This window comes from Nelumbo lutea, chromosome 1, assembly GCF_056320005.1.
Source record: "Nelumbo lutea isolate HS-2025 chromosome 1, American lotus-T2T, whole genome shotgun sequence".
Lineage (NCBI taxonomy): Eukaryota > Viridiplantae > Streptophyta > Magnoliopsida > Proteales > Nelumbonaceae > Nelumbo > Nelumbo lutea.
In genome coordinates, this window is record NC_142684.1 from 118,638,582 (window position 1) to 118,656,194 (window position 17,613).

Sequence of the window (17,613 nt, forward strand, 5' to 3'; positions counted from 1 at the left end):
ACCTTAACCCTACAATCTCCACCTTGGCTTTAACCTAAAGAGGGACTATACCAACCGTTAGATTAAAATTAATCCAGCGGTTGTAAAATAAGACACAATCCCAACAATCTCCACCTTGACTTATTTGTCAACCAATTTAGAGATATAATGTTTGTGTCTCCACCTGTTTGCAAATACCTCAAACTTTCATTGGCCTTGTAAACACCACCAGCTACACATAACTTGAATCATTCGATCCTGACTCCACCTAATTCAAACAAAACGACCAATGTACTTGTATAACTGTATCCAAGCTAACAATCCTAGTTAACTTCAGAGAGGGACCTCGATCCTTCTTCTCTTTCATCAAGAATCTTTCTCTCACCATCATCTATACTTTGGAAGCTTGCAGCATTTGTCTCCACTCTATTTGTAAAAGAGACCCTTCGTATGGCTACACTACCTTGTGCATTCCATTTCCAACATTCCATCGATGTCTTGGGAACCACTGTACTCCCAACCATATGATACAAATGTTTACATTTTTCTTCCTTCATCAGGACCATACCACCACATGTGATTTTCATGGCTCCACCTGTTGCAAAAATCTTCCATCCCTTGGAGTCTAACCGGCTAAGTGATTTTAGATTCCTGTACATTTTTGGGACATATGCTACACCCCCCAAAGTGTGAATATGCATAGAACATTCAGAATCTAAAACTCACTCATTTGGAAAAAAAACTGTACATACCTTCGAAGACTGTGAAAACGTCTCCATTATCATTAGATGCAATTGTCATGCTTTTGGATCATCCACACTCTTATATCTTGCCCTTTTCCCTACCATTGGATCTAGACTTACTACTCTCAGATCCCTTGTTAGGCGACCTTCCTTTTCGATCCATTCCCACCGTGACCAACATAGAGTCTTGCCCATTCTCATACTTTGGCTTCCTTCTAACCTCATTAGATAGAAGAGACACAGTAACTTCTTCCAGCTTCATTGTATCTTTCCCATACAACAATATTGTCACCAAGTTTTTATACAAATCAAGAAGTGAGGTAAGAAGTAAAAGGGCCTTCTCTTTTTCCTCCGCCTTGACATCAACTTTCTCTAGTTGATCCAAGATACCATTGAACCCATTTAAGTGTTCTAAAAGATTCCCACCTTCTTCCATCTTCAACCTGTACAACTACCGCTTCAGATATAGATTTTTCGTTAAGCTTTTTCCCAAATAAAGCTTATTCAGCTTATCCCACAATTCCAGTGCGGAATCTTCCTCCATAATGTTAAACATAATATTATCAGCTAGGAGCAATCAAATCGTACTAACACACCCTGACTCAATGTCCTCCCAATCAATGCTCTAGCCAAGCCTTGTTGAACCAGGACGTCTTTCCCCCTTCTTTGCCATAGGGTAAAGCTGCCTTTGCCATCAAACCTCTCAATCTGGAACTGAGAACCTGTACCTTTTGCTGCCATTATCTCTCAAGTAATTTTACAAACATCTTGTAAATACTAACCTGAGAGCTCTGATACCACTTTGTTGGGGCCTCACAACAACCATCCACAATAAAATAACAAGGTATTTGAAATAGCAAGTACAAGAAATATAATGGAAGCAAAAAATGATAATATCCAAGCAAAGACAAATAAAAGTATGCGCCACATAGAACATAAATATTTACGTGGTTCGGCCTTACCGCCTACATCAATGAAAAAGACAAAATTTGTTCTTCACTGTGAAAGAAAACTGAGAACAATACAAGTACCTTGCGGCTTGTAGCCCAAACCAACCCTTACCCTTGTACACCCGTTATCCCTTTCCTTTAAACCCGAAAAACAAAAACAAGATAAAAAAATCCACTCTCACACTAAGAGAACTTTTTATTTTTTCTCTCACATCTTTTCTCCAAAAAAAAAAACCTTAACCCTATAAAAGAAAACTTTTATATGTAAAACCTTTTTAACCTAAGAGGGGCCACACCAACCATTAGATTAAAATTAATCCAATAGTTGTAAAATAAGACACAATCATAACAGTAACCTTGTTCAACTTTCAAATGTTAAGTCTAATAGAAACATCCTAAAAATACAAAATTGTCCTTAACAATTCATTAAATTTTCAAAACATGCCCCTACATTTCCAGTATAGTATCAGATGACAATGCGGTGCTAGCTTTGACCTTTGATGAGCTAGAGGTATTATTTTCAGAAATTTTTCAATGTTTTCTTCACTCTAAAACATAATCCACAGCACCCCTTCTACCCATTTCACATCATAGCCATTAGACCTGTTCATGGGCCAGGCCGGGCCAGACTTTTACTCTTCATTAATGGAAATATATTAGGCCCAAGCCTGAGCCCGGCCTGACCAATGGGCCTACAACTTGGGCCCAATCCTGACCCTGATAAAAAGTCCGAAGCACAAAGCCCGAGCCCGAGCCCGAGCCCGAAGCCCAACCTAATTAAAAAAATAGAAAATTTCCCTCTTAAATAATCAATATAAATTAGAATTTATTCATATTAAAAAAGAATATAAATTAAAAATTTATTTACATTAAATAAAGAATATAAAGAAGGGAAAAAGGATGTGGAGAAGAAGGGTTTGACTGGAAAAATAAGGGAAAGAGATGAAAAAAAGAGAGATATTCGACTAGGGTATTTAGGTTTAATTATAGGTTGGGCCAGGATTTTTGGGCCAAGGTTAAGCCCGCGGGCCCATGTACCTGTTCAAGCCCGTCCGGGGGCCGGGCCATAGATTTTTCACTCTCTACAAAATGCCACTTGCATTCATTGTTATATCAATCAACACCTTCCTGTTGAGGCATAGTTCGTAATTCGCACCGCTTCTCCGTTACTTGCTATCCTTTTGATCTAATTCATAGTTTACACCGTTACCTTCTATGCTCAAATGTGCTTGGAACATATAATAGAATGGAGAACATCGGTCTTATAGGGTTTTAGTTGGGAAGTTTGAAGAGGATAAACAGTGTTTTCAAAATGGAAGGATAAATTTGGGATTACAAAAGAATTTAATGACAACTATAAATGACCCTAAGACTGTGTTTGGTTGTAGTGCAATTTTATTTGCACCAATACAAAGGCATAGGAGTGCAAATGAAAAAAAATGCAAGTTCTTGTTTAATTTTAATTTGGGTTTTGGTTTATTTTGCTTCATGTCTTAATTTATTTCATTTTTACTGCAATAAAAAAAATAATAAGTTAAACTTTGAAATAAAAATAGGTCAAAATTTATATTTAAATCATTTGCACTGCCATAGGTTTGCATTAGTACAAATTAATTTGCATTGCAACCAAACACAGCCTAAACATTTAATTGATGGAGAGCCTGTTTATGTAATGTGGAGCCATCTTAAAAGGCATTACAGGGTACGTAAAAGTACTTTCGTCAAATCTCAAGGTATATATATACAAGTAGTTAATCTTATTAAGGGTTCGACTATGATATGGGAAAGATATTATATCCAAAAACATGTTAACGAAATCAAATGGTATTTATCAAAATTCATGGGTGGGCTTTGATTTATCAAAACTCTTCTGTTGGTATCATAGATTTTTCCCCTTATAAAATACAAGGTTTTATACTGCACATATTTGTAGTTATACTCTTTTCAAACTGAACCTTAAAAAAAGAGATGCTAAAACTGTTGGGAATGATTCTTATATTTTTTTTATGCAAATTAAAGAGATTTTAACAACAAATAAGAAGCATGTAGTAATAAAAACAAATAAGCAAACACAAAACAAGCAACAATAGTAGACATCAAGATTTATGTGAAAGCCCCTTGATATGGAGGTAAAAAACTACAAAACCAAAATCCAAATCATTTACTGTCAATAATAATAATGAAATACAATATTTTTTTATCTAGTTACAACTAAATGATGAATATCAAGAGAGTTGTTGAATTTCAATAACAAAAAATATCAACAGATAGATAAGAAACAAGAAATCTTTTCAATTCATTAGGTAGCCTAAGCTATTAGTGTTGAGAGAAGAGAGAGAGAACTATTCCCAATTGGCTGAGTAGCCAAAAACGTATTAGCTAGACAATGCAAAAAGTCTTTTCACTTTCCAACCTTTCGTTTTATCTTTATTTTCTTTCTTTTTTTTTTTTTGTCTTTATTATTGAGTCAACAGAAACTAAAACTAAAGTTCAAATGGGGGAGCTGGCCCTCTTCCACCCACATCCCCGTTTTAAGAAAATGTCCATTTGCATCAATTCGTCTTGATCCAAAATCACACGCGCAAAGTTGCACGCCAGACTTATCAATCACTCAACACTGTTACCAGATACCGGGAGAATCGAGGAAAGAAGAAACAAGTGGAAAGTGTAACTTGACCAAAACACTGTATTTGTATTATCTCCATGACATGATAGCCTCCAATCCCAAGGAGGCAATCGGCTTGGCAGTTGGCAATTCCCCTCCTCCATATTGCCTTGATTTAACGCCCTTGCTAGTTTTGCTGCATCCACCTCACTCCGAATCTAGCACCACAGTTCAAATGGGCCGGAGGAGATACAAATATCAATACAATATTATCAGGATATTTACGAATTCCGCACAATGCCAGACGGGAATTTGGATATAAAAAAGGGAAGATCACACATTAAAGCTGTGTTTGGTTTAAAGGAAACTATAGGAAAAAGAAAAGAAAGGCATGGAAATTTTTATATACCTTCTATACGTTTCCATGCATTTTCCTTTAAACCAAAGCCTAAGGGCCTTGCCGCACGTGGCACATTGCGTATTAATCATTGGATTGGTGTCAGTGGAGAATCAGGCCAACACAATGTGGTGTACGTCATAGCTAGATGCCCATCCACGGTGAAAGTAGAGGTGATTGGTGAGTGATCAAATGTGCATTTTTGTATCGGTTCAAGGTCAACGGTTGACCCAGCCGGTCTAATAGCTGTTCGGAAGGCGATTTATTACATATGATATGATACGTTATCGGTTACTCCACCGCTCGAGTGAAGTCTCTGATCATTTGTGTTAGAATATTGATTGTGAATTTGTAATCCCTTTCTTTTGTTACCCTACACGTTTAAATTCACACGGAGAACGACCCATCCTGTTTTATTTTATTCTTCTGTACGGTCAAAGTTTTCCATTCCGTACACAGTGATGCAGCGTACCCTGGAAAAACTGTGAAAATCACTGCCATTGATGCATTTCTGTTGCCCATCTTAATTCACTTCATCCGATTCAAGGTGGGGCCACAAACAATACATCTAAGGGCCGTGATTCGTGGTTCTAGCCCATGGCAACTCCAACGGCCGTAGCGGATTTTTGAGCGCTTCGAATGGTCCGGTCCGAGTTTACTACTGGTTGGGCCAGTACCCAGTAATATGATGCTCTCTTGGTGGTTTTGAAGTTTCCCGCCTCCCTGTCCTTTCTGAAGTAGTCTAGAAAACCATCTATTTATCATGTTTCGCCGAAACGGTTTCCTTGGTTCTCATCTCAGCACCGATTTTTATTACTTTTTTTTTTTTCAGTTTTTGTCATCCACCAATCTTTTTCGTTATTCAGCAATTGCTTCCAAGAATTCGAGATGAAAGCTCTTGATTCCGACCAGAATGCGCCAATCAGGTAAGCGATCTTAATCTATTAGCAGGGATTCCATACTCCGTCATCGTTCCTCTGTTCTGGTCGTCATCAATTCTTTTTTTAATTTCTTTCTTTCTTCAGTTTGAAAGTGTGCTAGGTTTTCGTTTCCTTTTATTACGTTTCTGATATAATTGATCTCCGTAGCCAAGTGGATAGTGATGATTATCGGTGCTACTACTTGATTTAGGGAATCCGATCCAGTAGATGATGAGTGTTTGATCGTTTAATGTTCTCTTAAGATGTAGTTCCCCTTCTAGATCTCCATTTTTTTTTTTTGTTTTGTTGATTTAATTAGGAAAGTGGACAAGTGCTTGCTAATGTAGACACAAATGCAGAATACATACTTGCATTAGAGAAGTTGCTAGTTTATTACAGTACATAGACAAAGAAGGAGAGACCACTAGCTGATGGTTCATCCTTGTTTCAAGCTTTCAATTGTATATTATTAACGACTTCTGGAGTGAAAAAGAAAAGGGAGAAAGAAACTAAAGGAGAATCACGGCAGAGAGTTTAGCTTTTCCACGCTTCTGCATCTACTTTCTTTACAGATCTGCTGATATGATCTACTTTAGTACATGGTCTTTGGACTTCACTGGAGCTTTAGATACTCCAAAAGCCTGTACAAGAATAAACAGGCATGAATCCATATAGAGCATTTACGCATTCTCAATTGTTCTGTCTGAAAAGTAAAATTAGAAATTCAAACAGTAAAGTTTCAGTTAACTATTTATCAGACAAAGTGCCATCTAGATTTAAAAAGCACCGTTCTCAAGTGACGACGAGTAATATAGCAAGTCTGGAAGGAATTCAAAAAGCAGAATGAAATACTGAGGCCGCTCCATAGAACGATTCTTATTGAACCTAGAACTAGTCACTAGTGTATTATGCTTGAAACATTATAGCCTAGTATCTATCTATCTATCTATCTATCTATCTATATGTATGTATGTATATATGATCCAGGGTGAGTCTTATTGATCAGTTATGGCTCTTGAGCCTACGCAGAGAAAATGGAACATTCGGTGCACGAAGAGAGGACCAGGAACAAACTTATGAAAACAATCTAATTGGGTATAGTAGTAGGTAATGGAGTTACTGGTATACTACCTTTGCTCCTCGTCACCGATGCCCTGGCTGCTACTCCCCGAAGACTTGTAATTGGGGAAAGGAACTTTGCCAGACTCAATATGCTTGAGATCCTCTATGAGGATCTCATAGTGCCTCTTTACTTCCTCTGCAGATTTTCCACCTACGGCCTTGGCCACATTCTGCCATCGGTCCGGGGTGTCCTTGTCATATAAGGCCAGGGCCTTCTCGAATAACTTGTTCTGTTTGGGTGTCCAAGTTGAACTTGATGATCCGCGCAGAGAGCTGGATGCCATTAGTTTAGTAAGGGATGAATGTGAAATTTAACTATACTGAGAAATTAAGAGTTGCTGTGAAGGACAAAGAGGCTAATGGAGTATTGTGGATGGCAAAGAGAAAAGGCAGTTGATGGCAAGGAGTTGTATGTGCGTTGAAGTTCGGAAATTGGTGAATCGAAATGCTAATAGAGAGATGAGAGAACACAAAATGGATGGACAGAGAACTGCTCCAGTCGAGGGAGGGGAACTGAAGGATGGCTTGAACAAGAGATTGCCATGCCTGCTCCTTATAAACTGGAGTAAAGCGTGATGGGGCAGAGACAGTTGGCGAATCTGTTTTCTAAAAGGGTACAAATACGCCAATACGGTATAACTATAAGAACCACAAGCTGGTGCAGGACAAAGAACAACAAGAGGGGAGAAGAATCAAAGGACGGTCTCTTTAATTCTTTCTCTATTTTTGTGTCATTTTTCATTCCTTTAGAACATCAATAGAAAAGATGGATTTCCTTGACAAATTACTAGCAAGTGGAATTATATACTAGGATACTTATAATTGATTGGCAAGAAAACAACTCCTTTCCTTCCACCTACCAAAACTATGAAAGATACTCTGTCCTCTTTCAATGGGATTCTGTTGCTAATATTGCTAATTGAAGCAATTTTGCATAATTTGGTCTAGGGAACAAGAAGGTTATCGGCTTCCAAAGTTCCATTATGTCTATACTCAAGTGGTCTGAACATTGATACAAATTATTCTGATTATGTCGTATGCCCATCAAAAGATAATATCTCTATCCCCGATCTTCTCAGTGTTTTTACGGTATTTACATTTCTCAAGAATGTGATGGGGTTGCAGCCAAGAAGTATTGATTTTAGTTAGTTTTTACCGCGTGTGACTGGGTGGGGGTGGGACGGTCTTGCACGTCACAGACAATTGGGGAATCCGATTTTTTTGGCTTCAGATTGGGGATTCTCATTTACCAATTTTATTCAGTACAAAATTCAGAAGCGTTTTATCTGGCTGGTTAAGTCCGTATAATGATGATAGTCTTTTTTATGGCTGAATCAGAGAATCAACAGATTTTGCTCTTTAATTCATGGACGGGTATCCCCAGAAATTCAACACAAGGGTCGAGTGTTTGATTTGGTCGAAGGCTTACTTTACACAACTTCGTGTTAGTTCATTGACAGTATCAGTGTTGGATGGATTCTGGAATGAACTAACGTGTGATGCAGAGAGAATCCTGGTGACAGCCCAGGCTGCGAAACATGGACAGCCAAGGTTTTCTCAGCTCATCCCTTTCTTCTGCTGTTAATTTTCTTCGGTTTTTTCCCGAAACCAGTGTTGGATGGTTTCGGGTACTAATGGTCTGTTATGGTCTTTATAGGTATGGGTATGGTGATAGAAGTATTATTTATATTTTACATGTAAAAATAGCAACAGTTCGAAGTACCTTTAAATATCTTGTCTAAAATCTTTGTTGGTGTCCTCTAATTAAAGTTGCAAAATTACGTTTGCTAAATTTCCTAATTAAACAAGTTCATATATTTTTGTTAATACTTGAAACAACCGTTGCGAAAAGAATAAACATATAAAAAAAATAAAAGACAGTGACCATAAAAGTTTCCAAGCTACACTTTGTGGGGCTTTCAGTTGAAACTAATCTGAAGTTGATAATCATATATTAAAAATATAATGTATTCGAGTTACAGTAAAATCTGCATAATTCTAAAAAATCTCATTTTGTTTGTTGTTCCAAATGCATTTGTTGCTGTTAGACACGTTCATATTCATAGTGTGTTGAATGAGCATCTCACTTCCCTTAAAAAGACAGGAAAAATTAAAAGGAAATGCTTGTGGTACAATCGAGAGGGTCTGTGGGTAGGGATGACAATTTTCTCCATTGTTTTGGCATGGTGTGGTTGGGACGGGGATTAATACGAATCTCCTATCGGGGTTGGGGTAGGAGATGGGGATTGAGGTCCCCACCCAACCCGACCCGATTATATATATAAATTTTATTTATATTAAACATATATTATTTATATAAATATCAAAATATATTTAAAACATTATTTATAATTTAAAATATTTATTTATTTAAGTAAATTTTTTTTTTCAAAAAATACTATTATTTAAAAATTTCAAAAATTTGAATCCCTGTGGAAAACCCATTTCCATCAAGGATTGGAGATGAATGACAAATTTTATCCCCAACAGGAATTAGAGACGAGGATGAGGGTTAATTTCAGAATTGGGGGCAAGAACGGGGAATTTAATCCCTGCCCTGAACCCACCCCACTGCCATTCCTATTTATGGGCCTTAAAAAGCACGATAGTAAAACCCAAGTATTTTTTGTAATAAATACCTCTATCCCATAGGTTATCAGGAAATCCCCTACTGGCCCACATAATTTATGTTTATCTGTGCTTTGTGGGTGGGGGCTCGTGGCATACCTAGATTCTTAAAATAAAGGAAAGAACAAAGAGAAAAAAAGGAATATATAGAAGTGGAACATAACACACTCAACTGATTGTAATAATAAAAATCTCCTACTAGAAAAATGAATAAATCATTGAATATAGAATTGTCAAAGCACTTGACTATACTAATAGAATAAGTTGATCAGTGGTTCAACCACTTGTGTTAAACGGTTTTTGATTAAGTCAATGCATTTTGAAGAAATTCTGGGTTTTAGGAGAATTGGACCCAGAATTGAGATACGGGTGACAATTCAAATTGGGTTCAACTATTTGGGTTAACAGTAAGTTGAAAGATAATCTTTTATATGGGTTTTAAACAAGGTTCTAAGTTTTGGAAATGCAAAGTGTACCGAAAAACAATTTTAAGAGACGTATTGAAATACATTTTGGATATGTATGGATATGGACAAAAAATTAAGATATGCATAAATATAGTAGAAAATTCAAATAAATCCTAAAATATATATTGTTAACAATATTTATAAATTTTATATTATTGTAAATAAGTCATTTAAAATGTAAAAAAAAACATAATTTAATGGTTTATATAAAGTATGGCATATTGGGACACAATTAGTAACCGTTGAAAATGATGGAATAACTAAAATGTAAAAAAAAAAAAAACTAAAAAACTAAAATGTGAATGCCAATTTTCAAAAAACCAATATAGTTAATCTTAATATTTATTAGTATGGGTAAATCTATGATGCGTGAAAGATATGATATGGAAAGAGTTTTGACCAATCAAAACCCACTCATGAATTTTGATAAATAACACTTATTTGCTACCATGTTTATGATTTCACTTTATTGGTTAGTTGTTTTTCAGATATCATATCTTTTTCATATCATAGTTGCACCCTATTAGTATATAAATTTTAATAATTAATTCTAGTATTTATTAATAAACACTTGTCACAAATTAAGAAAAGTGCAAATTTACTTAAAATTAAAAATACATATGATCATAGCAAACAAATATGTGTGGTTCATTGGCGAACTTGTGGTTGTTAAAATCAAGTGGCTAAGATTCAAATCTTGCTATAGCTAAAATTAGAAGTTTTTACACTAATAAAATGAAATTAATGAGAGGGGATCATTAATTAAAGGAATTAATGAGAGAATTTGAATTAGGTGCTAAAATTCAAATTTAAATTTAAATTCACTTTGGAGTAATTGACTAATTAATGAAAGAGAAATTAGACTATACATGTTCCATGTATCAGGTTCTTGTTAGAACATATAATGAACACCTCTAGCCAGGGGTATAGCCCTTGTAGTATGGTGTCGTAGTGCTAGGGCAACCACACTTGAGTTAGGTTGGCATCATAGATTGCAATAGCCGATTAACTGTCATAGCTTACGACTTGTAAGTTGGACTTGTAGCGAGATTTCATGAGATTTAGCTTTTTAGCATTTTTATGGGGCCTACCCAGTTTAGGTTTTTTCCTTGTAGGGAAGTTATCTAAAACTCACCATGAGTTTTCAATATTTCTCTTAAACTCACCACAACTTTTCAAAATATCTAAAAACTCACCATGTCAAAAGGTTTTTATTTTCCAAAATTCTCCTTTTGTTAGTTAGAGGTGTCCATGTCAGCATAAATAACAATTTTCATAACCAAATTACCCTTGAATGGTGAGTTAGAGGAAAAATGGTCTTTTAAGTTTTCAATTTTTTTAGTTTTTAGATTTTTAGTGTTTTTTTTATAATTTCTGTCTTTTTGCATTTTTCTACTTTCTATAATCTATAAATTTTCTTGTATTTTTATTTATTTGTAATTTCTATTTTTTTCTATAATTTTTGGTGTCTTTTCTACAATTTTTATTTTCTAATTTTGTTTTTCAATTTCTATAGTTTCTATAATTTGAAAATAATTTTTTATTTTATTTGCAATCTCTATAATTTTTTATATTTTTTGTAATTTCAATGTTTTTATGTATTTTATATTTGAAAAATATTTTTTAAACTTTTTTCCTTTTTCATGTCTAAATATTAAAATGGTAATATATTAACACCTGTTAGTTTGTTTAACGTCAAGTTAGTGACATGGTGAGTTTTTAGACATTTTGAAAAGTAGTGGTGAGTTTAAGAGAAATGCTTAAAACTCGTGGTTAGTTTTAGACAATTTCCTTTTCTTGTATAAATGGCAATGTTTGTGCCTTGTATCTTGGGGGCCAAGAAAAGAGGGCAAGAGTGTGGAGAGAGCGAACTTCGGGTGTTTTTGGGAGCTAGGGTTTCAGTGAGAGGCTGTGAACACTATAACTATAAATTTTATTATTCATTAGTGGATTTCTTCTACTTTAAGGCCCATGGATGTTCGTTATAAGTAGAACCATGTAAATTTGTGTATGTTATTGTAAATTCTATTTTGCAATTTTCTTTTATTTATTATTTTCCAATTATTTATCTTCTTCTTGGGTTTGTTACAATTACAATAGGATGAAAGGTTTTTTATTAATATTTGAAGAACTGTATAGTATGTGACAAGGTTTTTAAAACCGAATTGGACAATGAATCGATTAGGGGCCCAGTTCCTGGGTCGAACAATCTAACTGTTCGAATTGAACGAATAACCCATTTTGACAAAAAATAAATAAAAAATAAAAAATTTAAAAAATAAAAATGGCCAAAACTGTGGATGGTTGGAACAGTTTGAACACTCAAATCAATGATTTACTGACCAAATCAATGGTTTTTTTGGTGAAATAATGGTTTTGGGGTAAAATAGAACTAATCACTTAACTAGTTCCCGATTTTTTTGATCCAACTGTCTGGTCCAATCCGGTTTTAAAAGATATTATTAATAGGATGAAAGTATTAATAGTATATGATATTGTTATCTAATTTTAATTTTTATGGCCTAGGCATGAAGCCAAGTAACAGCATTATATTAAAAAAAATTGCCCAACTATTTGTATGGCCTAGCATTTTGCCAGGGTGAGGTGACAGCATTTCCTCCCAACAAAATCTCTACATATACCATGGGAATCTCTTCACACATTAGCTCCCTATAAATTTAACATAAATGTATGGAAGATATTCCCAATACTATGTGAATAAAGATTTTACTTGTAAGAGATTCGGGCATCAGCAGTGCAGGCTGGGTTAAGGCCAATCCTTTCCAACTAATTGCTATACAGTAAGGGAAAAATACAACACTCTACAGTTAGTGATAATTGATATCTTAAAAAGGAAATCCGATTATGAATTCAAAATTACTAAATACCAAATCCCTTTAATGAATGGTTGATTGCCCTGTCAAAAAACTCTCCTAGGAATTGATATTTGTAAATTGCAATTATAATTTCATAAATAGCAATTATTGATATATAGTTAAAATTAATGAATGGTTGATTGCCCTGTCAAAAAACTCTCCTTTACGCAGGAAGACCAGAACAAACAAAAAGTTTCAATAGAACGTTAAAACAGTCGAGTATCAAGGTACTGACCTTTGTACTTTGATGTACATTAGACAGAAGGAACATATTCTTTTATCTAAAATTGCATAATAAGGGGACCACGCATATTAATAAAAAAAAAAAAAAGAAAGGGGACCACGCATGGTAATGGTCTTGATCATATGATTTCACCAGTCCAATAAATAGACAATTTTTTGACTTTCATTTGTAAAAAGCTTTAGGGTACCAAAAATGAGCCAGTTAGATCATCCAACTGATTCGAGAGAAGCAGTATTTTTAATGCTTGACCCACTTAAAAGGAGAAAAAACCCCTATGTGCAGGTCACTTACAAATAAATTTTGGCATAATATGTCTGTAGAGATTTTTTTTATTGGGTATAATTCCCTTACCACGTAAGAGGATCTTCTCTACCTCTTATATCTGTACGGTTGAAAGTATGATGGCGTCAAAACCTCTAAACGCCAATGTCTTCTTTTCCTTTTAGGCTCAAGAACTTTTCAGGTAATCTAATACTCTAAAGAAAATAAAAGAAAAGATTCCTTCTCCCTTCTGTTTTGACATTTGAGAGTATTAATTATTTTTATAATGACCAGAATTTCCTTAAAAATAACTTGTTTTTATTGGATTAAGCATTTCTCCTTCTGCAAGGTTTAAACTTTGACGTATGGTATTGAAAAGAAGTATAGGGAAGAAAATTGTAAGATATGACATTTTCTTTTGCTAGAAAACATAATTAATTAAACAGAAATAAAAGAATACATATAAGATATTTATTGGGATATTTTAATAAACACATGGATATTAGTGAAATGATTAAGATTGGATTTATTCTTTACATAGTACACCTCACACCAATCTCAGCATATTTCAGCCGTTCATTAAGAATATTTTCCCATGAATAAAAATTTATAATTATGGAGATATTCTAGATATATGGTTAAAAAGCGCTGTAAGGTAAGTGTGAGGCATGCTCTGTGAGGGGCAGATCAAACTCATGATTACATAGGTACTGTTAATTTGCTAATATACTAATAACAATAAATTTAAAGGTCATGTGTTGAAAATGGTAAAATAATTTGTCTGGTTTGAAAGTTAAAACCTAAGACTTGTACTTAGGGGTGCCAATTGGACTAGATTTGGTCCATTCCAATGTGAGTCCATTACAAATGGATATGGTCCAATCCAGTCCAGTGAATATTCCAGACCATTTTGGACCAGTCCAGAGACTGTGCAATCTGTTCAAATTCCTGTTAATTTAGATTAATTTCAACTCAAACCTATGTTCTTATTTTTTATCAATGGATCAGATATTGGCTCAATCCAATATAAATTCATTATGGATGGACCAAGTCCAGTCCAATATGTCATATTGGTCCATCCAGTCCATCCAAATTCAATGTCTTATTAGTCTGTCTAATCCATCCAAATAGATTTTGATTTGGACAGAGTCCAACCCAAAACCGGTCTAGTGACACCCTTACTTGTACTGTTTTTAGTTTTTTACTTGTTATAGTTTAGTGTAGTTGTAAATACTTGGCCTATCATGCAGGGCAACTAGATTTCGATGCAATAAGAGAGAGATATGGTCCTGAATACTAGGAGTTCAAATTGAAAACCCTATTTAATAGGAATTGAATATATGAATAAATTTGTGTTAAGCATTATTTACCAAAAAAAATTGTGTAAAAATTTTATTAGGCAGCATATATGGGAATAAATATAGGCTGTTTTGTTGGAGTAAATTGGCCTGTATTGGATGTATTGGGCTCGTTGTAGGGTTTTATTCATAGTTAAGGTATTTGGCTCGTTGTAGAGAGACTTGGGATAGAATTAGGGCTGTCAAAGGACTTTAGAAATCCATTGTGTGAATTTACAACTAGTCCAATTATACAGGATTTGGATGTTAAAACTTGCATCTGATTAGTAATTGGATCTGATGTGAATTTTGCCCATTGGATCTGGTAATGTGGATGCAAATTAAATTCAAATCTGATCTGTTCTCTAGATAGAATCCTGCAATTGCCTTCACTAGGATTGTGGGAGTTACGGGTTTGAGCCATTGGGGGACAAGCCACCCCCATTCTGTAACTTGGTGTAGCAATTTTGACCCCAACCTATTTGACCCACCCAATCCACCTGATTAAAATACCTCACCCATACCCACTTTTTCTAGAAGTGGGTCATTATGGATCGGCTGACCCATTAAGGTCAGGGGAAAAGGGTCAGAGTGGGTTGGGTTGGGTTGAGGATATCCATTGGGTTGTAAAGGGTCAAGCTCGGTTAGTTCAAAGGGGAGGGTCGAAACAATTAAATGAAAGTTTCTCTCTATTCTGCCAGTCGCCAAGTCACCATTGAAGCTGTTAGGGTTTCTTTGTTTCACTATTACAACAAGCTTAAATGCCATTGTTTCTTGCAAGTGTGTCCCCTTAAGGCTCAGTATGGAAGGAGTACAAATGTAAATATGTAGAATACAAAACCTTATATTTTGTATTATCTTATATATATTTTCACTATATATATTTGCATATGTACTCTTTCCAAACTGAGCCTAATCGCTGCAAATGGCTTTTATCGCAACTATTTTTGTCCAATCTAAATTGTTGCTATTTGTCTTGTTTTGCAACCCTAACTAGACATTCTCTCTTTTTTCTTCTTCACCATCGATGATTGAAGCTAGAAATTTTCTCTTTGATGCAATGACGCTCATCGCCACCAAAGGATCTTGCCGCCTTGGTTCTTTCTTCCTCCCCTTCAAATGCTGGCAAATCACCCCACTCCCTCTGTTGTTGGTTTTATCTTGGAGCTGAAGAAGATTGCAATCCACAACAATTGACATGGGTTCAGTTCCAACAGGCATCACTTGCCAAGTGATCCTTGGGGCATTTGCTATTTTAAGGGTTTTGTTGCCAATGGAGACCTTTTGGGAAGGAAATCCTTGGGTCGATTAGGTTCTTGTAATGAAGGGGTTGGAGCTCTGCCTCTTAGAGCTCATTGATGCATTTGAGATTTCGTTGGGAGATCCGATCAAGTATAGCCATTACTGGCGTACGCAACATCTGTTCAATTTTTTTTGCAATTGATCAAGTATGACAATATTTTTTTGTTAATTTTTTCTTTTCAATTTGTTTTGGTTGTTTCGATGTTATATATGGGTGGCAAAATGGGTTAGAGGGTCAATTTGAGTGGATTGTACTCAACCCACACCGAATCCAATCCACCCATTTGCCACCCCATCTGTAACCCAGTGAAGCAAAAGAAAAAAGAAAAAGAAATTTGCTGTAAGCCATGTATTTTATTATGATGTTACATTGATGTTAAAATTATTAAATTATATATATTATATATATTATTAAATTACTCGTGGAAATAAAATTATTTAGGAGTATATAGGTATTTTTAATATCCTATGTATATATCTCTCAACATCAACGAGAAATTCAAGATGTGGGGTCCTGCCGTCCTGGTGGGTGGGGGAGCGTCCCCATCTGGTCGTCAGTCGTCACTCTATCTTGATAAGCATATATATCATTGTGCAAGTAAAGGGAAAGAAAAGGTGATAGGGATGCCGTAACAATGCACAAATGTTTGGTTGTCATGCTGCTATCTTTAATGGGCTGGGCTTTGTGATCCCAAAAATTGTGATGGTCCATGATCCTTGATAAAAGAGATTTATTTAGGGTTACAAAGTCACAACCCATCCCAGAGTTGGTCGACTATTGGATGGTTTTATATCACTGGGCGTGTATGTGATGTCATTTGCATCACAGTCGCGAATGCTATAGCTAGAGTGATGGTCGTCAAAAGGAGCGCTCACACGGTCTCAGCAGTCCCCAATAGCTTCAGATGCTCTAATTGGCTCATTGGCTGTTGAAGTCAAGGTTAACGCGTTAAAAATTTACTGTGGTTGAGGAGATTCTGGCGGTATTCGACACGATGAACACGTGTTTGGTTGACTGTGCACAGATTCACATTATATTGTGGATCGGTCTCATCCAATTCATCTACAGCAAAAATCCATGGTTAGGGCCCGTTCATAGTTTATTTTTTAATTCTCTATTTTAAAATTTTCATGAAAGATTGAATCATATTGTTTATTTCACATTTTAATATTTTTGTTAATAAAATATTAATTATTTTACTTAATATTTTAAATTTTAAAAAATTTTAATTATTTTATTATTCTTTTTATAAAAAAAATTGTATTTATTGGTTAATAGTAATTCATTGATGCATTTTTCAATATATTTATCATATAAAATGCAAAAATTAGATATTTATGATTAACCACGTAGGTCATTCATAAGATGTATATGAAATACATGGAATCAAAAAGTGTGGTATGGATCAATTCACACCACGCCTACAAAATGTCACTATGGGTGTAAACTAGTCTAATCCACACAGTTTATTTAGTTCAGAATAGTTGTGGATTGTAGTGCGGTGTGAATTGGTCTCTATCATAGGGTGTGGTGTGTGGATCAATCTATACTCACCAATTTTTCATCCACATTACAGAACACCTCATTTAAATTCATAAAACAAAATTTTTATCATACAGTATTTTACTTTTTCTTTAAATAGTCATTCTTGTAGAGATGAAACAATACAAATTTGCAAAACTTTTCAAATGCTATTATAGTTTTAGATTCAACTATGATATAGAAAATATATAATATCTGAAAAACTTCTGACCCAACTAAAATCATAAACCTAATAGCAA

At 34.9% G+C, this 17,613-nt stretch overlaps 1 protein-coding gene and 1 long non-coding RNA gene across 2 annotated transcripts; one reads left to right on the forward strand and one right to left on the reverse strand.

Annotated features, from left to right (window-relative positions):
• The first annotated feature begins 5,447 nt into the window (after positions 1-5,447).
• LOC148877071 (uncharacterized) lies at positions 5,448-16,175 on the forward strand. The gene is made up of 2 exons (XR_016113269.1): positions 5,448-5,600; positions 15,567-16,175. It is a non-coding gene; the product is annotated as an uncharacterized LOC148877071 (long non-coding RNA).
• On the reverse strand, positions 5,939-7,247 carry LOC148877072 (protein RADIALIS-like 3). Its single transcript, XM_088986290.1, has 2 exons — positions 6,726-7,247; positions 5,939-6,235 (listed from the first exon to the last, which is right to left on the reverse strand). The coding sequence occupies exons 1-2, from the start codon at positions 6,998-7,000 to the stop codon at positions 6,208-6,210; spliced, it is 303 nt and encodes a 100-aa protein (XP_088842416.1). The 5' UTR covers positions 7,001-7,247; the 3' UTR covers positions 5,939-6,207.
• Positions 16,176-17,613: the final 1,438 nt, after the last annotated feature.